The sequence below is a fragment of the Littorina saxatilis genome, linkage group LG5 (genome assembly GCF_037325665.1).
Source record: "Littorina saxatilis isolate snail1 linkage group LG5, US_GU_Lsax_2.0, whole genome shotgun sequence".
In the NCBI taxonomy this organism is placed as follows: domain Eukaryota; kingdom Metazoa; phylum Mollusca; class Gastropoda; order Littorinimorpha; family Littorinidae; genus Littorina; species Littorina saxatilis.
This window is the reverse complement of record NC_090249.1, coordinates 15,640,200-15,661,567: the sequence shown is the minus strand read 5'-3', so window position 1 is coordinate 15,661,567 and position 21,368 is coordinate 15,640,200. Positions and strand designations below refer to the sequence as shown.

Here is a 21,368-nt window from a genome sequence, read left to right as displayed (position 1 = left end):
AGGAAAGAGAGAATGCTTTATGTCCTACAGGCTAAATATTTCGCCTCTTAAGGACAAGATATGGGTTATATGATTCGAGTGTTACGCCATCACGGCTTTTTACGAGATACACAAGTGCATGCGTGTTTAGGTGGCATCAACCATCTGCACTTATGGCAGAATGACCAAGATCTTTTACGTGCCATTGTGGTGACACGGGGGTGCGACATGGCTTCCGTCTCTGGGTTTGCACATAAAGTTGACCCGTGTCCGTCCCGGCCCGGATTCGAACCAGCGACCTTTCGATCAGGATTGATTGAGCAGGCTTTTTTTTTATGTTGGCTCACTTGCCTCCGAGGGTGTTTGGTGTCCTACCAAAAACATTTGTAGATTGCCTGCTGCAGTACCAGCACATTGTGTCTGCTGTTTATTGGAGAAAACAAAGCTCGACACCCATTCGTGCCGATTAACTTCTGACAGGATTTATTGGACAGGCTTTTTATGTTGGCCTCCGGGTGCGAATCAATCAATCAATCAATGACGCTTATATCGCGCATATTCCGTGGGTACAGTTCTAGGCGCTCTGCAGTGATGCCGTGTGAGATGAAATTTTATACGGCCAGTAATTGCAGCCATTTCGGCGCATATTTACCTTTCACGGCCTATTATTCCAAGTCACACGGGTATAGGTAGACAATTATTAACTGTGCCTAAGCAATTTTGCCAGGAAAGACCCTTTTGTCAATCGTGGGATCTTTAACGTGCACACCCAATGTAGTGTACACGGGGGGGGGGGGGGGGGGGGAGTTCGGACACCGAATGGGGACGGTCATACCAAAAACATTTGCAGAGGGCTGCAGTACCACCAAATCACTGTTGCTGAGCAGAAGCTCGACACCCTTTGAAACAAAGCGTGCAGTTTTAAGTGTGCACATGAGTTCAACAACGATGTTAAATCTGTATCTTTTCCTCGATGAAGACTGAGTCGTTAGGGGGAAGAATTTACCCGATGCTCCCCAGCATGTCGTAAGAGGCGACTAACGGATTCTGTTTCTCTTTTTACCCTTGTTAAGTGTTTCTTGTATAGAATATAGTCAATTTTTGTAAAGATTTTAATCAAGCAGTATGTAAGAAATGTTAAGTCCTTTGTACTGGAAACTTGCAATCTCCCAGTAAGGTAATACATTGTAGGCCTACTACGTTGCAAGCCCCTGGAGCAAATTTTTGATTATCAATCAATCAATAGGAAGCTTATATAGCGCGTATTCCGTGGGTACAGTTCTAGGCGCTTGTGAACAAGAAACAATTGACAAGTGGCTCTATCCCATCTCCCCCCTTTCCCCGTCGCGATATAACCTTCGTGGTTGAAAACGACGTTAAACACCAAATAAAGAAAAAAAGAAAGACTGAGTTTACGGCTGTTGTGACTCCATAATGCTAGCAAGCGTATGGCTGATATGGTGCCGTGATGCTGCGTGTTCTTCAAAGAAAAATAAAGTGTGAATGTCGCAGAACTGAAACAAAAACTACAAATAATTTCTATCACGTGGTTCTTTAGAAACAATTTGACAGGTGCTTAATTTAGATCGTCAGGCCAGAGGGAGGGCTTACGAAGATCTCACTAACGTGCGGAAAAAAGCGTCACTGTTCTTACAGGGATTCACTTGTTCATGGAACTGTGGCGTGTACTTGTGGAAAAATGGAAGGACAGACGATGTTCGGAAATAACTCTGTCGGGTTTGTATGGGTTGTGATAGAGTAGTTTCTCTTGGAAACATTGAGGCAAGCTTTCCCACGTGACAGTATATGCCAATCACTGGCGAGAGGCGTGTATCCACGCGTGATCTGAATTCGTCTCTTGTAGTTCGATTTACTGTTAAGTTGTCCCCAAAAATTGAGTTCTTGGAGAGCCGGACTCGTACACGCACGGAATTCAGTGTCCAGACTGTTTGTCAAAGCAAGCAAATGACTTTTGTAGTCACCGTGACAGTGTCTATGTCTCTGCAGTTTGGCTAGACCATTTGAGACTGCCTGCAGAGCTGAAATACTGCGAGAACAAGAGATGACAAACGTGTAGTCTGACCTGAAGAGGTGGTGTTATAGGAGTGTTCACTCTGTTAGCATAAAACGAAGATTCCTTGTAGAAGTGAAATGGTGTGAGTATATATTCCGTTGGGAGAAAATTTGATCTACCAATACGTTTAGTTATCTGCATTAATGAAAAATATGAGCATAAATTGTGTTTGGTCTTAAACGCTGAAGCCAAATCATGGTAAGTGCAGCTAATAACAAAGTACTCTGATACAGAAATGGCCACCGCTCAAAGTGTGTGTGTTTGTGCGGGTGTGTACTCGCGCGCGTGCCTATGTGTGTGTGCGTGCGTGCGAGCGTGCGTGCGTGCGTGCGCATGTGTACATAAATACATATGTTTACAATATTCGGTTAAAACAAAATTCACTTTCAAAGCGGCGGAGAGTGTAACGGACGTCTTATTGCTGTAGATTGTAAAGAACTGCTATTGTTGATTATGAGAGACTGCACTGAGACTGAGTTTAAAGTAATGAATTTTGAATCAGTCTTCAACATGATTGGTATCGTAATTGTTGAGCTACATCAGTAATTCTGGCAGCCGTACCATGTACATTTTGTAAAGTGCTCACATTAGTCGATGGAATTCTTTTGTACATGTACGTGTACTTTATTTGAAAAAAACACCTGCCATTGTCTGGTATTTCGTGTGTGCACCCTGTGAATGTTTCTCCATTTCACTATCGACTACTTGTCCATGAATTGTGACACAACCATGTCCTATTTGCACTTATATGTGTCTTCTTCTTCTTGTTCTGCGTTCCTAGAACTCCCACGTACACTCATGTTTTTGCACGACTGAGTGGGTTTTTACATATGACCGTTTTACCCCACCATTCAGGCAGCCATACGCCGCTTTCGGGGGAGACTAATATAAACTTGGCCAAAATATTATTGCAACGCCGCTTTTTGTCATGATACCCCTAAAAAATGACGCAAAAAGTCCCTTTTTTGACCGCTCTTGCGATCGACACCTGCATCAGTAGGAATAGCATAGCACACGAAATACGCAAGCTAGCTAAACAAATCAACCTGTTCAGGGTAGATAATTGATTTGACTTTCTTCTCGTATGTAAACGTTGCAAAGTTTTGCCTATTGTGATTTTTTGTCGATTTTTAATTGGGCCCTTCCGTTTTTGTCTGGTCGATTTTGAGGGTACCTTTATTTGAGCGGCGGTCACGTGATCCCTGTAAAAGATATCATTAATCCAAAACGTGATCGAGTCAAGTCAATTCAAGTCAAGTATTTTATTGTTTTGGGCCCAGAGGGCTTTGAAACAAAGATATAACTTTAACAAAAAAAGGTAACAAATCAGACAGTTAATATATGTATACAAATTGAGCGGACAAATACAACAATACTATACAACCAAAATAAATTGGCAATATACACTTCTATACATACAAACAAAAAGAAAAAAATAGGTAAGAAATCAGACAGATAATATGTATACATCAAGCGGACAACGATAATATACAGCCGAAATAAATTGGCAATACCATTATGCCATGCATCTTTTGTAAAAACACAAAACAAAACAAAAGCATGCATTACATACATATATACATACCAATAAAGAAACTAGATGTAACGCTAACATACTAAAATCATAACATGGGCTACAAATCTTGCTAGCTTCATTAGTTTTATCTTAGATTTACAATTCATTAACTGTTCATATTTTAAACAATTTGGGTGAGATCGGTAATAAGGACTAATTAATTTTCTTCTTTCAGACATACTTTCGTCGGTACAAATGAACAAATAGTGAAACTCATCACCTAATTCATTTTTATCGCACATATCACACACTCTTTCATTTATGGGAGCATTACAAAATCTGTGCTGATGTATTGGCAACTTATGATTGCTTGTTCTAAATTTTGCTAATTTAACTTGGAATTTCCTAGGCAACCAAAGCAAATACCTTTCCAGACAAAAATCATTTTTATATATTCTGTAATTAAAACACAAGCTGTTGGCATTCACGTCAGTGTTCCATTCCTGCAGGAATTGATCTCTTAGCCTTTGTTTTACAACGTTTTTAAAACCTGAGACGGCAAGACTCTGAGTTGTCCATAAATATGATAGACCCAACTTATTTAACATAGTATTGACATGCGACAACCAGGGCAATTTAACGTTTTGTACATGGTACAACCTCAAATGTAGTTTAAACATTAAACAAGACATCTTATTCGCACCATCGTTCATTTCTTTCATCAGTTTATACCAATAAACCAGTAACTGACATTGTACCTCAATTCTCATTGGGTAACGACCAATCTCTCCGTAAACCATACAAGTGGGTGTAGTTTTATATACATCAAGAAGCATTTTTAAAAATCGCAATTGAAACCTTGACATTATGTCTAATGAATCATATCCCCACACCTCACAACCATACAGCAAAATTGGATGTACACACTTCTCAAAAAGATCCAATTGCACATCAATTGGTAAATTTAGTTTTCTACATTTTCGAATTAACGAGAACATTGCACGGTTACCAGTCAAACATTGACGTTTCATGGCATTATGAAATTTGTTATTATAATTAAATAGTACACCTAAGTACACATAGTCCCAAACTACTTAGACAGGTACTCAAATCAAGACAAAATTTGGGATATTCCGTATTTTTCCCTGCGAAAAAACAACTATTTTTGTCTTTTCAATATTTACGCTTAGTCCCCAGCTTTTACAATAACGATCTAGTCCATCCAGGGCTTTTTGCATTTCTCCAGGTGTTTCGGCGAGTATAGCAGTATCATCAGCATATATTAACAGGAACAAATACATATAGTCATTAATGCGTTCAACATCTATTTCTTGGGCTCTTTTCAGGGGCAACTCTAGGCCGACATCATATTCAACCAAAAACTGCTTCAGGTCGTTTAAAAAATAGTGAGAAAAGAATCGGTGATAAATTTTCGCCCTGAAGAAGCCCGATGTTTGAGGTGAACGCCTCGGAGAATACACTATTCACCTTCACGCACAATTTTGCCTTATCATACATGTCCTTAATTACATTCATATTACCATTCTGCCACACAGGAGACTGCGTTGCACAGAATCAAAAGCCTTACGCAGATCAATGAAAGCACAATATAACTTTTTCTTTTGTTGTAAAAATATATCAATAAGGCAGTGTAGTGCAAAAATGTGGTCTACAGTAGAGTGGCCTTTTCGGAATCCAGCTTGTTCGTTGCCGATCACAGAATTGTCATCCAGAAATGCATGCAATCTTTTATTTATCACACTTGTAAAAAGTTTTCCAAATCCTGATTGACAAGTGAACGGCCTTAACCGGCATACACAGTTTTAATGAAATTTCACGGGAATTAATGCTTTAATTTGGGTGCGAAATTTGTTGCAATAAGTTTTTGGCCAAGTTTATGTCGGATATGAGTTGTCTTTGGTACACTTTTTGTTTCTGAAGTAATTCAGCATCATATTCATGATCATTGATACTTTTTTTTCTTTCTTTTATCTGGGTGGTTTTACATGTTCGCTTATGGCTGTGCAACGCTCACCATTCATTGGTTATTATGTATTTCATTTTTTTCTAATTTGGTTTACTTTATATATAGCTTGTTTATTTGTAATGTAGTAACTGGGATGAGGAGACTTTCTAGCCTGGCATATGTTATTCTCTTTTCTCTACTTCCCTTTGTTTTCAAGAGATTTATTTCTATTTAATTTGTTTTTGATTACACATAATAGAAAAAAAAGTGCTTGCTCGTGCCTGGTTCTTGGTTCTTGTTCAGATTGTCAGAAAATGAAAAGCTATTATTGAGCACTTCTTATGAACCCAATAAAGTACCGATATGTGTGACCTTTTTCAAAAGTTATAAAACGGAGGTTCCATTGTGTATAATGTTATCATCTCAATTCCGCCAAGTACAGGATCTCTTTCCTCGATATATTTATGTAAAATCGACTGTGCACCATACAAATATTATCTGTTTTAAACTTTTGATTGAACTCTCACCAATATGTCTGTTCTTTCGGTGTCGTTCCCTCAAGATGTGTTGTGTAAATAAAGCAAACGGTATAATGTCACAGTCTGTAAAGTTTAAAGCTGCCCACTTGCCCATTCTTATCAGTTTTCTTTACAAATTATATGTGTATATTTTTGATTTTGCAAAAGTGTTTTTTTAAGGCATGGTGTATGTTGTTAATGAATAAAAGCGCTTTAGTGTGTCTGGGGTAATCCTACTGCAGACGAGTATTAATTGTAAGCCTGTGTGCGTGTGTGTGGTACAAAAGTTGTTTAATACACACATTTACATTTAGTCCTTGGTACATCTTCTGAAATTATATAAAACCTGCAAACACACACACACACACACACACACACACACACACACACACACACTCACTCTGTCTCACAAAGTCCTGTGTCTGATCATCTTTCTGAATCAAAAGAAACATTTATTAATTCATTGCAAATACTTAACAATTCCATCAAAGTCAACAAAACAAAGAAACCGTCCAGTGAAGTTGCAAACAACCAGTTCAAAGCATCTGCATAGAATTAGAAGTAACAGTTAATAAAATACAAGGTACCAAACCAAACCACTTTTCCTCTCCATTTTTATGTACATTTCAAATACCATACACTTGCTGTTAAAGCATGGCACAAAATCGAGTTTGAAGAGCACAGTTTTTAAAGTGAACTCTTCAAAATTCTTCTCTTCATTGCTGAGTTTGCACAAACAAAGGTGTGAGACTTTTTTCTGGGATGATAACTCTATGTCATTGTCAGTGAGTCCATTTCCCCGCCAAGAAGTTCAGGCATGAAATAAGCCGCACCTTTGAGCATGTGAGTGTGAGACGCCTCCTCCAAGATGGTGACACCGATATGGTAACATCATATTCGTTCAAAGCCGAGGCATAATATAAGCCACACTTTCGAGCGTGGTAGCATGAGTGGCCTTTCTCCAAGAGTAAGTGGCTTCCTCCATCATGACAACACCACATCAGGGATACTACTCTCTTTCAAAGTCCAGGCATGGTATAAGCCACACTGTTGAGTGTGTGAGCGTTGGCAGCCTCCTCCAAGATTGCAATACCACATCAGTGACACCCTTTCCGTTCAAACTCCAGGCATGGTATAAGCCACACTGTTGAGTGTGTGAGCGTTGGCAGCCTCCTCCAAGATTTCAATACCACATCAGTGACACCCTTTCCGTTCAAACTCCAGGCATGATTTAAGTTAAGCAACACTGTTGAGCGTGCAAGCGCAAGTGGTCATCTCTTACATGACAACACCATTTCAGTGATATTATGTCCTTTCAAGGTCCAGACATGATATTAGCCACACGCAAGCCGGACTGGCCTTCTCGGAGATGGCAACACAAATTCAGCGATAATATATCCGTTCAAAGTCCAGGCATGATATAAGCCACACTGTCGAGCGTGCGAGCGTGGGTGGCCTCGGAGCAGCCGTCAAGCCCTGGAACTTGGTGTGTTAGGGCTAGTAAGGGTCCACAGGCACACAGCATGGAGTCCAGCAGCACTGAGAGACTGCCCTGAACTGCTATCAAACCCTGCAACAACACATGCACCACACATTAAGCCCCAAAAATTAAAATGTTTGTTTCTGATGGCAAGTCCCAAAGAATTAACGTTGGTAGGCCGTTACTTTTGACCTATGACCTCCAAAAATTTACATAATCAGGTCTTAAAAGAGAAGGAGTCTTAAAAATGGGGGAACATTTACAGACATGAAAAAAAATCTGAACAAGAAGGGCAAAGCCCATACGACTCACATGCTTTACACATTTTTCCTACCAAAATACATGTGACCTTGACCCAAGGTCAAGGTCATCCAAGGTCATGCAACACAAAGCTGTTAATTCAAGACATAAGAAGTACAATGGTGCTTATTGGCTCTTTCTACCATGAGATATGGTCACTTTTAGTGGTTCACTACCTTATTTTGGTCACATTTCATAAGGGTCAAAGTGACCTTGACCTTGATCATATGTGACCAAATGTGTCTCATGATGAAAGCATAACATGTGCCCCACATAATTTTTAAGTTTGAAACAGTTATCTTCCATAGTTCAGGGTCAAGGTCACTTCAAAATATGTATACAATCCAACTTTGAAGAGCTCCTGTGACCTTGACCTTGAAGCAAGGTAAACCAAACTGGTATCAAAAGATGGGGCTTACTTTGTCCTATATATCATATATAGGTGAGGTATTGAATCTCAAACTTCAGAGAAAATGTGAAAAATGTGAAAAATAGCTGTTTTTTAGGCAACATTTATGGCCCCTGCGACCTTGACCTTGAAGCAAGGTCAAGATGCTATGTATGTTTTTTGGGGCCTTGTCATCATACACCATCTTGCCAAATTTGGTACTGATAGACTGAATAGTGTCCAAGAAATATCCAACGTTAAAGTTTTCCGGACGTCCGGACGTCCGGACGGACGGACGGACGGACGGACGGACGGACGACTCGGGTGAGTACATAGACTCACTTTTGCTTCGCATGTGAGTCAAAAAGCAAGATCTTCAAAGCCGGGGTTTTAAGAGAGGGGTTCCAATGTATTCAGCAGCATTAGCCTAACTGCTCTCAGCACAATACGTAGTCTTGAACAGTCGGATAAAGAACTCATTAGGGAATGTCCACAAACCTTGTGTTCTTGCAGTCGGTTGCCAATGATGCTGAGAGATTCTCCAAGAAGCTTAAGATGGGCGGCAATATCTATCGGTTCGATGCCAAAGCCCTGAATGAACACACAAACAAAAATGTTACTACATCACACACACACACACACACACACACACACACACACACACACACACACACACACACACACACACACACACACACAGACACAGTGTAACACACCCAGACACAGTGTAACACACACACACACAGTGTGAAACATACACACAACACACTAACTAAATACCCCTTCACAATCACCAACACAGACCCTCTCTCTGTCGTCTGCTAACATTGACATCACCTTAAGGGCAGGTGGGTAAGTGCACTATGTTTTTTTTAATTTGAATGTTTTATGAATAAACAATGACAAATGATAATCACTTTTTGTATTTTGGGTTGCTGGTTTTTGTTTTACGCGACAAAACAGTCAAATACATACAAAAGTGGAGTACAGGGGGGGGATATGATATTTCAGCAGATATGATTGTCACACTTCTAATTATCAATATTGTTATATTTTATCTTTCTGGGTATGCTGTAGGGGATTACGAAGCAGATTTTGATTATTATATTTATATTTGGAGTTAAAGGTGGTCGTCTACATTTTGACTTTTTTCCAATAATCGTATGGTTAGATTTCGCTAAAAAGTTATTTCAGATGATGAATGAACCATGGGGCAAAAAGTTACAGAAAAAAATATATATGTAAAAAAAGTTTCTATTTTTTGGGAGCGTGACTCACGCTTCCAATGTTTACTTTTCTGTTTTCTGAGACCATGTGCTCTGCCTAAAAATATCGACCAATCAAATTATTCGCGGCGCATGCGCAAAGAGTCATTTATGGTCCAAAGATGTCTGCCATCTTGCGCCAGTTACGTAAAAAGCAAAATTGTGATCGATCAGGGCGGCATAGGTCTGAATGTGTACATTTGGGGGACCAGAAACAACCCTGAGATGCAGCGAAGTTGGAATTAGGCGCCAAATTCAACCGGCAAGTGGCAAAAACACTATGATGCTCATTGAAAGTTACGTCGGGGGTGTGCTCAAAGTACTTTTGGCAAAATCGCAAGCAGGACAAAGCCCTGGGAGTTTTTCCTGTGGAAGAGCATGCTGAAACGGAATGTAAGTATAATTGTTGACATTACACCCAACCTTTACTTTGATCTTCCATTAACTTTACTTGTATATTTGAATTCAAACCTCAGTAGTTATTACGTTTCACAGTTCTGAAACAAAGCTTGTACGTACATGTATGATTACCATTTCACTGTAGGCTGAAAGGGCGCGTCCGAACATTTCATACTCAAACTCAAAGGCGGTTTGAAATCTTAAACCGGGCTTACTTTTAGATTTGGTTTTTACATTATGTATTCCTCCACACTTTTTCCTTTTCTCAGCAAGTGTCGTGTCGTGGTGTGTGTCGTGGGAAAGGGAGGGGGGAGTTGCATTTTCAGTGGCCGATTCTACTTCGGACAGATCATAGATCTATACAGACGGTATCGCTAACTCGTCATCTATCAAGCTCATCCAGATGAATAGAACTAAAATGTCACATTTTTTTTAGAATCTTATAGATCTGTTCTTAGTTTTTACGGTATGGCTTCAGCTACATTCAATCTGCGTGTGCCTTACATGAACGACTGTTGAAAAAATAAAATTCTCTTCAGAGATTCATGATACTATTCAGTTTTAACCACCACGTTTTTACATTGTGTGATTAAATGATAAGGTGACGTGCATCTTCACGCAGTCGCGCGCGCGTGTGTGTCACGGTGTGTGTGTGTGTGTGTGTAGGGGGGGTGGGTATGTCTGTCTGTGCCCTCTGACTTCAACATAAATTGTGTGTATTCAACAGTAACGTTGCACATTGCAGATCTGTGCGCCAGGAATGTGGACAAGGAAGCCGCAGTTTGAGCAAGCAACGGTAAGCTATTTTATTCGAAAGCTGGTTTATTCGATTACAGCGAGTCCGTTTGTAAGCAAGCTTTTATGATGTTCCTGTACACAACCTTCATCGATGCTACAGGGATACGTGTTTCAAGTTTTTAACATTGAAACTGTGTGTGTGTGTGTGTGTGTGTGTGTGTGTGTGTGTGTGTGTGTGTGTGTATACGTGTACGTGTGTGTGTGTGTGGGTGGGAGAGAGAGAGAAAGACAGAGAGAGAGAGAGAGAGAGAGAGAAAGAAAGAAAGAGAGACTGTGTGTGTGTGTGTGTGTGTGTGTGTGTGTGTGTGTGTGTGTGTGTGTGTGTGTGTGTGTGTGTTCGCTCTGAAAAAACGAGAACACGCAAAAATAAACATCGTATTTGGTCAAGGTATCAGAAATATTTAGTATAATAGCTAATAGTGAAAGGTAACATTTTTTTTCTCATAGCCTTTATTCATCAAGCTGACAGTGACAACATAATAAGGGAACACAGACAAATTAAATAACATATCCACAATTACTATAACAACAAATGCAAGCGGACCAATAGTTGCAACAAACTTCAGGCTAAATAACATGAAAAAGAAAGGACCAGGGGAAAAAGAGAGATCACACGTATCTAAGAAAACAGCGGTAACCATTTGTATGTCCGAATGTATCATTAAAACCACGATATCCACATCTTGCCTGTTCATGCGATCATGAGTAGCAAGTGGTGTAAAAATTGAGAGACACAGAAAGGCACAGTCGTTCCCATGAAAACTTTTGGCTCACCATCTCAGATTTAGACAAGATTGTACATGAATAAAGACTTAGATTCGACAACCTGGCTGCTTCATGTGCAAAGTGATAATTTATTTTGATGTGTTATCATCACAGATTCCTGCTTGAGTTCGTTCACAAATCAGTCAATAAAAAACAATCACAAACTGCACCCAGGCTGATTAGTTGATGTGTTTAGCGATGGTCTTTTCAGGCCTGGTCTGTTCTGAGACTGTAAATCGAATAGTTTACTCGGGAAGGACTGAACCTTTCACATCAATATTCAACAAAAACCAACAAAACGTCTGAATAACACATACGAGAAGGGGGGGGGGGGGGGGGGGGAATTAATTTGTGTGCTTTTGTTATCAGGGGAGGGAACCATCTAATCCGAGCAAAATTACCTCCCTTGATTTGTCTTACGTGATACATGTGCAAAGTGAATAAAAAGTGCATCAGTCACAAGCAAATACAACTATTTAGCAGGATCAATTAGTACACTTGATGCATATATGAATGTTGATCTATTCAGAATAATAAATAATGTCCCGGGTGATACTCCCTGCTAAATTATTAGCAGATTATCATCGATATTTGTGTTCCCTATGCACAGCGTTTGTTTTTCGGTTGTTGTTTTGGTTCATGTAACGTTTCAGGCGTATTCTCAAGACATTTAGAGAACTGTTATGGAAGCCTGAAGATCAAAGACAAAAATGTATTTACCGTAAAATGCAAAAAAAAGAAAACGGGTTTTCCAATAGCTCCTGCCATTCTGATTGTGGACTTTAGCATGCATAGCCGTGTCAGAAGACAACAAATATACATGCAGCCCGATTACTTGAAATGTGGCATCGGTATCAAGTGTGTGTGTGTGTGTGTGTGTGTGTGTGTGTGTGTGTGTGTGTTTTGATGCAGCTGCAGAAGTAAAGAAGCTAATGTCTTACAATATTTTCAGAAATGATCGCTCTGTTTTACTACAGAACTGAAGGAGCAATGGTTGAGAGTGAGGGGGTAGGTATGCAATATACAAGTGGGTAGATTTGTGAACCATCTGTGTGCCCGCTAGGTGGAAGGCGTCCATGGCATCCATGTAAGAATACATCGCTGCTCTGCCGATTCAGGATGAAGTCATAAGTGTCCAAGCCATTGTCCTGCAAGAAAAAACACGTCATTTTTAGTCCATATATGCATTTCCGTGACTAAGCTTTGGTTTAATCATCGGCCTGATAATGATGACCTAGAAGCAATAGATTTGTTATCAAAAACAATTGAAAAAAAAGTAAATTAATTCTGTCCTTCTCCTTGTATTTATCAATGTGTTTATTCTTTTCTTCTTTTTTTTTCTTGGGTGGGAAGGGGGGATGGTGGTGGTGGAGGTGGGAAGGGGGGGGGTGGTGGAGGTTGGGAGGGGGTGGGGGTGGAGGGGGGGGTGTGTGTGTTGTAATTAGTTGTTTTCAAACACTTCGGACAGATACTGATGCGCCGGAGACATAGCAGAATTTTTCGGGGATGCATAATCTTGCGATCAGATGTGCAAGATGGTGATTGTTCTACACTACTCGTCATAAAAAAAACTGTACAGATGCGTTTGAGGGCAGATCTTTATGATGAGGCCGTTTATCGTAAAACCAATTATATGACTGGAAAGGCCTTTTATGCCCCTAACTTATTCAGAAAACAGATTGAGTTTACACGACGTAGTGTCGATACAGTGAAGCCTACAACACAAACACACCCCAAAATCAAATTCGCAAAATCAAGGTTCCCGCGTTAAAATTGACAACGAATCAGAACTGCTAAAACAAAACATGTTTAGCATGTTCTTAGACAAAACAATCAAATTTGCATCCAAATCAGTAAGTTTTGTTCACATATCTCGTCTAACATGGACGCTATGGCATGCTGAGCGGTGTAGGTGTCAATCCTCTCAGCAAGCATAAAAGGCAGTTTTTAAAGCCGCATTTGCGGGTAATGAGACAAAAAAATGGTACAAATCACGGTGAACCTTTTTACAAATCACGTTTTTGCGCCCGATATTTTCTTGTCAACTCCAAAGTCAAGGGACGAATACGAAATCCCTTGACTTTTGGGGTAGCGCGAATCTGTTACTGTTAATTTTAAGATTTTTGACTCACATGCGAAGCAAAAGTGAGTCTATGTACTCACCCGAGTCGTCCGGCCGTCCAGAAAACTTTAACGTTGGATATTTCTTGGACACTATTCAGTCTATCAGTACCAAATTTGGCAAGATGGTGTATGATGACAAGGCCCCAAAAAACATACATAGCATCTTGACCTTGCTTCAAGGTCAAGGTCGCAGGGGCCATAAATGTTGTCTAAAAAACAGGTATTTTTCACATTTTTCCCATTTTCTCTGAAGTTTTTGAGATTGAATACCTCATCTATAAATGATATATAGGGCAAAGTAAGCCCCATCTTTTGATACCATTTTGGTTTACCTTGCTTCAAGGTCAAGGTCACAGGAGCTCTTCAAAGTTGGATTGCATACATATTTTGAAGTGACCTTGACCCTGAACTATGGAAGATAACTGTTTCAAACTTAAAAATTATGTGGGGCACATGTTATGCTTTCATCATGAGACACATTTGGTCACATATGATCAAGGTCAAGGTCACTTTGACCCTTATGAAATGTGACCAAAATAAGGTAGTGAACCACTAAAAGTGACCATATCTCATGGTAGAAAGGGCCAATAAGCACCATTGTACTTCCTATGTCTTGAATTAACAGCTTTGTGTTGCATGACCTTGGATGACCTTGACCTTGGGTCAAGGTCACATGTATTTTGGTAGGAAAAATGTGTAAAGCAGTTCTTAGTGTATGATGTCATTGCTAGGTTTAGTTCTTTGACCTTGACCCTGAAGGTCAAGGTCATGTAAAGGTCAAGGTCAAGCATGTGAGTCGTATGGGCTTTGCCCTTCTTGTTATTTTTTATTTTTATTTTCATTACTCGAGGTCCCATCGTTGGGAAATTCCGGTCGCTTCCTCCCAGTGGAAAGCTAGCAGTGACAGAGTCGCACTACCCCAAAGTCAAGGGATCTATTAGTCCCCTTTCGCCGTTATCCCAATTCGCCCCCATCCCATTTTGGCGACATTTCTTAGGCCAAGTGTCATTTTACCACCATACCATGTACCATTAGCTTCACATCCCATTTTGGCGCAATCCCGTTTCGCCGTTAGCCCATTTCGCCCCCATCCCATTTTCGCGACATTTTACAGGCCAAGTGTCATTTTACCACCATATCATGTACCATTAGCTCCACATCCCCTTTTGGCGCAATCCCGTTTCGCCGTTATCCCATTTTGCCCCCATCCCATTTTCGCGACATTTCACAGGCCAAGTGTCATTTTACCACCGTGTCATACCACTAGCGCCACATTCCATTTTGTCGCCATGCCGTCATCCCATTTCGCCGCCATCCCTATTTCGTGACATTTTGGATTGTGGCAAAAATGAGATTTGGCGTAAACGGAATGTCTTCCTTTTTTTATAAGGGGCTTATTGTCCGTCAGGTCTTAATTGCCTATATTGGACATGAATTGGTTTATACGATTCGTGTTTTTACGCCCTCATGGCTTTTGATGTATGCGTGTTTAGAAGGTATCAGCCATCTGCACTTATGGTAGAATGACCAAGATCTTTAACGTACCATTGTGGTGACACGGGGGTGGGAGATGGATACCGTCTCTGGGTCTGCACATAAAGTTGACCCGTGTCCGTCCCGGCCCGGATTCGAACCAACGACCTTTCGATCACAAGTCTAGTGCTCTACCACCTGAGCTACCCGGGCCCCATGTCTTCCTGGTTGAATAACGCAGTATAGTAGTATAGTGAGGCTTGGCAAGAAGAATAAATAAAAAATGGGATGGCGGCCAAATGGGATGGTGTCAAAATGGGATGTCGCGCTATTGTTATGACACGGTAGTAAAATGACGCTTGGCTTGTGAAATGTTGCGACAATGGGATGGGGGCGAAATGGAATGCGGTGAAACGGCATGGCGGCCAAATGGGATATAGTGTCAAAATGGGATGTCTTGCTTTTGTTATGACATGTTTGTAAAACGACGCTTGGCTTGTGAAATGTCGCAAAAATGGGATGGGGCAAAAAATGGGACGGTGGCAAAATGGGATTGCACCAACATAGACGCTCTAAACAAGAAAAATTAATAAAAATAAAAGGCATGCATTACTTTGTGGAATGCGATATTTTTACATTTTTACAAATCGCGGTTTTAGGTTCGACATGATTTGTAAAATGTTTTTACATTTTTTACAAACCACGGGTTAACAGTAACTCGCTAACGCGTTGCCTTCAAACTTTCGGAGAGTTGTGCTAAAACATGTTGTAAAGTACTTTCGGAATTTCAAGTAATTTGAGACATTAGGTCTGCTGTTATTTGTCATGTCAGAAACAGTTCTTAAATTGACGATACGTTTTTGCTGAATCATTGAACAAATTTTATTTGTTGATATCTTCAAGAACAATGACAGATGCGCCACATACTCAAATTTCATGTACATATTTTATCCGACATGGGTGGTATGAGGATTTCAACGCGAAAGTAGTTTTTTTAAGAAGTTGACTCATTCAGAGCGCTGAGCGCAAATGTTGGCCTACGAATAGCAAAGCTCACTGCCAACACGCTTAACTGATCAATGGCTCTTGAAAAAGCATTTTTCAAAAATGTGTGTGTGCGTTTAAACAAGTGCACTTTGAACAGCCATTGGTGAAACTGTATTAAATTTAAGGGTAAATTGAAGCTTTCATTTTTCTAAATGCATGCTAATTCTAAAAAAAATTCTGTTCAATCTTTATTTTTAAAACTCTTTCTGGGATGTCGCATAACAGCAGAACTAATACCTCACATGACTTGAGATTTCGTGTGTACTTTACGACATGTGTTAACACAAATTACCGAAAGTTTGAAGGCAATGCGTTTGCGAGTTACTCAAATGTACCATTCTTTGTCTTATTACCCGCTAAAATGGCTTCAAAACTGCCTTTTATGCCTGCTGAGAGTATTGACACCTAGCCTACACCGCTCAGCATGCCATAGCGTCCATGTTAGACAAGATATGTGAACAACACATGCTGATTTGGATGCAGATTTGATTGTGTGAGCAAGAGTGACCCTGTTTTTTTAATTTTTTTATTATCTCAAATTGAAGAACAACTCATTTTTTGCCCACACAAATTGATTTGTTTCAGCTGTTGTGCCTAGCAGTGTTGTTTTGCCAATTTGAAGAAGACTGGGTGACAGGGTGACCCCCCAAAAATGCAACCCTCAAAAATGCTAATAACTTCTACATCTGTTGACCGAATCACTTTATATTTGGGTGACATAAACTTCAGCTACTGTGACACTTTCACAAAGGGGCAATTTTGTAGATCAAATGGTCAGACTTTTGTGCTATTTAAAAAAAAGTTGCCAAGATGTGGAAGGGTCATGCATAGGCTTAAGTTTATGTCCCCAAGATATAAAGTGATTTGGTCAACAGATGTAGAAGTTATTAACATTTTTGAGGGTTGCATTTTTTTAAGGTCAAACTGTATTTGCCAAAAAATCAGCCTGACTGGGCCATTTCTACTTAATTTCCAGGATGTTGTTATAACATTTAAAGATTAATAACTGAAACAGGACACATTTCTAAAGATTTCATATAACGATTATCCGCCCTATCCTGACACGCCCATCACTTTTCAGGTTGTTGTTTTTTCATCATAATTTTAATGCATAATTACGGCACATCATAGTCGAGTCATGCACAACTTATGGCGATTAACAGCAATGTGCAAACTGTTTCAGATTTTTAAGTACTATTTTTGTAATTACAGGTCTTTGACGGGTGGTTATCAACCTCCCTTCACCTATCTTGGTAGTGGTGACAAACACACCTGGAAGGACATGTGGCTGCACTTGAAGTGGGCTCCTCTGGGAAGGATCCTCTGCAGGCCATGCCCAAAACCGGGGATGGGAGCGAGCCGCTCAGCAATGGACAGGACCAGCTAGCTCCCCCGCAGTCATCTCGTTAATCATGTTCTGACCAACACAGTTAAAAGTCCTATTGTCATGAAATAATGTGACGCATTCAAATTTTTATCCATTTTATCTGTTTTAGTAGATGTAGTATTATGAAACCAGCGGCATGTAGATATAATTATAAGCCATGCGCACTTGACCGGCATTCATGAAACTTTGTGGAATTATCATCCCATATCTCAGGCCAATGTACACCACATTTGAAGTAAGTTGCATAAGTAATTCATGAGTTATCAGCATTTTAATGGGTGGCATGTTTTTTGTTTTTTTTTTTTTTTTTTTTTTTTTTTGGGGGGGGGGGGGGTACTTTGTACATGTTTGTGTGTGTGTGCTTTATGCATTCAGATGTATACATATGTAAGAGTGTATGCATTAAATAAGTTGGTATATAATTAAAATTCTGTTGTTAATAAATTGTGTCTCGACTGATTGATGGGATTGTCGATTTTGTAAGTATCCTTTTAAACAGCAAACGGAAGTATAGTGTGTCACCGCCGCCCCCCCCCCCCCCTCTCTCTCTCTCTCTCTCTCTCTCTCTCTCTCTCTCTCTCTCTCTCTCTCTCTCTCTCTCTCTCTCTCTCTCTCTCTCTCTCATATGCACACACACGCATTTACAATATACAGCCCATACTTGAATAACTGAGATTAACATAAGCACTCAAGCAATAACAGACTGAGAGAGAAGAAATCTTCAAACCATTACATTTGTAACTACACAAACTCACTGTAAGACTAAGAGTAAGAGACTGGATCTTTCTTCCCGATAACTCTTCGGCGGCAGCTTCTTGAGTTGCTGTCCGCATGCGGACTCTGTGTCCTTGATTCCCGATTGCGCTGACAAACAATGTAACACTGCCGCACCTGCTGGCCCTGCCCTGCCTCTTCTGACCGGTGGAGACGATGTTTAGCTCAGAGTTGAGACATGAGATAAGCGTACTTTGTTCGACCTGAGTATCGAAATGGACAGCTTTTGCAGAAAAAAAAGAAACAACAAAACAAAACTGTTAAAAGACATGGACAAACGGTTATACTTGACGGACATGAATCATAACTGAATAAAATACGTGGCTTATACCTACCATGCAATACAGTACAGTGTTAGTTTATTTATGCCATAAGGGGCAAATGTATAATGAGTTACACGTTTGGCATTTTTAAGAACTATAATGTATGCATACATGAATCGTCTAAAACATGATCAGGTATAAGAAAACATGATCAGGTATAAGAAAACAAACACGTACAGATACTCCGATTCACTCAATCACTCGTACTACCACGTGAATGTCACACACACACACACACACACACACACACTGACACACGCACGCACGCATCTACGTACACACACATGCACACACACACGCACAAACACACACATCTACAGACATACGCACGCACATTTTACACATACACACAAACACGCACATTTTACACACATACGGCACACACATATAGACCTAAGAAATACAAAAATAACAAGAAGAGCAAACGCTCGATCGAGTCACTTTCGCAGTTCTGAATATTATATGAGGCATCAGATGGACAGGAAGAAATTGCTATTCACAACACAATACAGATGTAAATAATTTGATGTAAAGAATAATCCTATAAAGTTTGAATCAAATCCGATGAATAGTTTCAGAGATATGATATTTCAATTTTTTTCCTTCAAGACATACCTGTGACCTTGAAAAAGGTCAAAGGTCACCAAAGCAGACGTCAAAGTGTAGAGGTCACTGGGAGTCACGTTCACATAAAATTTGAGCCCGGTCACTTTTATAGTTTCCGAGAAAAGCCCAACGTTAAGTTGTGTGTTGCCGAACAGAAAAGGCTAGTTATCTCCCTTGTTTTTCTGATAACGTTCGTAAAAGGCTACAGATGTAAATACTTTGATGTAAAGAATAATCCTACAAAGTTTCAATCACATCCGATGAACTTTGTCAAAGATATAAAATGTCTAATTTTTCCTTTGACGCTGACCTGTGACCTTGAAAAAGGTCAAAGGTCAACGAAACCATCGTTAAAGTGTAGAGGTCATTGGAGGTCACGACTAAACAAAATATGAGCCCGATCGCTTTGATAGTTTCCGAGAAAAGTCCAACGTTAAGGTGGTGTCTACGGACGGCCGGCCGGACGGCCGGCCGGACGGCCGGCCGGCCGGACGGACAGCCAGCCGGCCGGACAGACTAACACTGACCGATTACATAGAGTCACATTTTCTCAAGTGACTCAAAAACCAGCTGCATTCTAAGATTCGACCGGAGAATCTAGAACAGTCTGATTCAACTGATTCAGTTAGATCTGTAGTTGTTAGTCAGTCTTGCAGGAAAATCAATGGCGATTCTGACATCGATGTTGCGGGTAGTAGTCTACCGGCGTAAACTCATTATAAATGAAAGCACACAAATCAAGGACTCTTGTTGGAAAATACCTTTTTTTTTTTAATTCCGATCCTTATTTTGTAGTCGAAATGTTTTGTGTGTGCAGAAATACAAATTTAGATCGATTGCAAGCGTTTTAGATTTCATTGTCAGTGTACGTGTGTCACTGTGTTGGAACTGTGCCTCTCGAAACATTCAGTTAGCGTTAGACCTATGCTTTTGCTTTATTTTAATGATGACTCCTTAATTCCTGAACCGAATCATTAAGCAGAGCCTCTTTGTAAACCGCCATAAAACAAAGTACCGTGATGTGCAATGCTGAAAGCGTAAATCTGACTTTTGAGAGGTTCCCTGAAATGCGTCAACTCGGCTAAGATTTAAAATCTACGAATGACGAACACAGTACGTGAACAGAGCAAACACATTGCTTGAAACTGTTTTGTTGCATAATGAAGCCTTGTTTGCAGCCACTTAAAAGTCGTATACGACAAGAATGTTTGCATAATTGATAAAAAGAACTTACCAGAGAACTTTCGTCAAGCCAGCGGCTGCTCACCGCTAGGAATTCTGGGTGGTTGAGCACTTTGAAAACTTCCGGTTTACATTATGTTCCAAATAAGGATATCCTACTATGATTATGTTCCAAATAAGGATATCCTACTACGATGGAATACATCAATGAATTTTCAAACGGCTACACTTGCTCCGTCCTTTCTGATCGGAGGGGGGTGTTTTTTTGAAAGTGTTTGTGAATGGATTAAACATTTTAGCGGTCAAATCTCAATTTCTGTCAGAAAATGTAGACGAGGACCTTTAAGGACATTTCTTTGTTACAACCGTCAAACTTTAGGGTAACCCCCGCAAAATTAATTTTTGAAGTAATCTGGTTATGACTGTAATACATTGGCAACAAAATCCTTTCGTAATCCCCCAGAATGTTATATTCTGCACAACAAATTATTGCTCTAGCTAAATTACAGCCAGAGAAATCGCAATCCCCAAGATGCAACTGCCGCAAAAATGGCTGAAATGAGAAAAACGACGTTGAAGATAGAACTATTCAAATATTGTCTTTATTGACACATACATTTGACACTTTTTGACAAAAACACAGACACACATGCATTTAAGGTATGTTATGGAACCATTATCTGCCAAAATATCAAAAAAAGGTTTTTGAACAATTTGATCAATATTTTGCACTGGCCCACCTGCCCTCAACAAGAATCTGTGAGGAGTCATCCCCAGCCATGGCAGGCAGGGCATCAGTTTGCTGGAGACTGGCGTTCTCTCTCTCATATTCACACAAAAACACACTCTCGCCTTCCCTCCTCTCTCTGTTAATCTCTTATTCTCCCTCCTTCTCTCACACGCAGAGGCACTGGGTTTGGACAATTTGCTGGAGCCTGCCGTTCTCTCTCATATTCACACAAACTCTCTCTCTCCATGTGAATCTCTCCTTCTCTCACACATAA

At 40.1% G+C, this 21,368-nt stretch overlaps 1 protein-coding gene and 2 long non-coding RNA genes across 4 annotated transcripts in view; 1 reads left to right on the top strand and 2 right to left on the bottom strand.

The window, feature by feature from the left end:
• Positions 1-5,665: 5,665 nt before the first annotated feature.
• LOC138966391 (HMG domain-containing protein 4-like) overlaps positions 5,666-21,368 on the bottom strand; it is a 30,001-nt gene continuing 14,298 nt past the window's right edge. The window contains exons 8-9 of one of the 2 annotated variants that reach the window (XM_070338612.1): positions 8,720-8,812; positions 5,666-7,623 (exon numbers count right to left, since the gene is read on the bottom strand). In XM_070338612.1, coding sequence (XP_070194713.1) covers positions 7,456-7,623; positions 8,720-8,812 — 261 coding nt within the window. In that variant the 3' untranslated portion in view covers positions 5,666-7,455. The remainder of the gene's footprint in view (positions 7,624-8,719; positions 8,813-21,368) is intronic. The other variant, XM_070338613.1, reaches the window with a different exon arrangement.
• On the top strand, positions 9,341-18,019 carry LOC138966393 (uncharacterized). The gene is made up of 3 exons (XR_011455684.1): positions 9,341-9,879; positions 10,631-10,681; positions 17,305-18,019. It is a non-coding gene; the product is annotated as an uncharacterized lncRNA (long non-coding RNA).
• On the bottom strand, positions 12,420-20,400 carry LOC138966394 (uncharacterized). The gene is made up of 3 exons (XR_011455685.1): positions 18,235-20,400; positions 17,365-17,509; positions 12,420-12,596 (listed from the first exon to the last, which is right to left on the bottom strand). It is a non-coding gene; the product is annotated as an uncharacterized lncRNA (long non-coding RNA).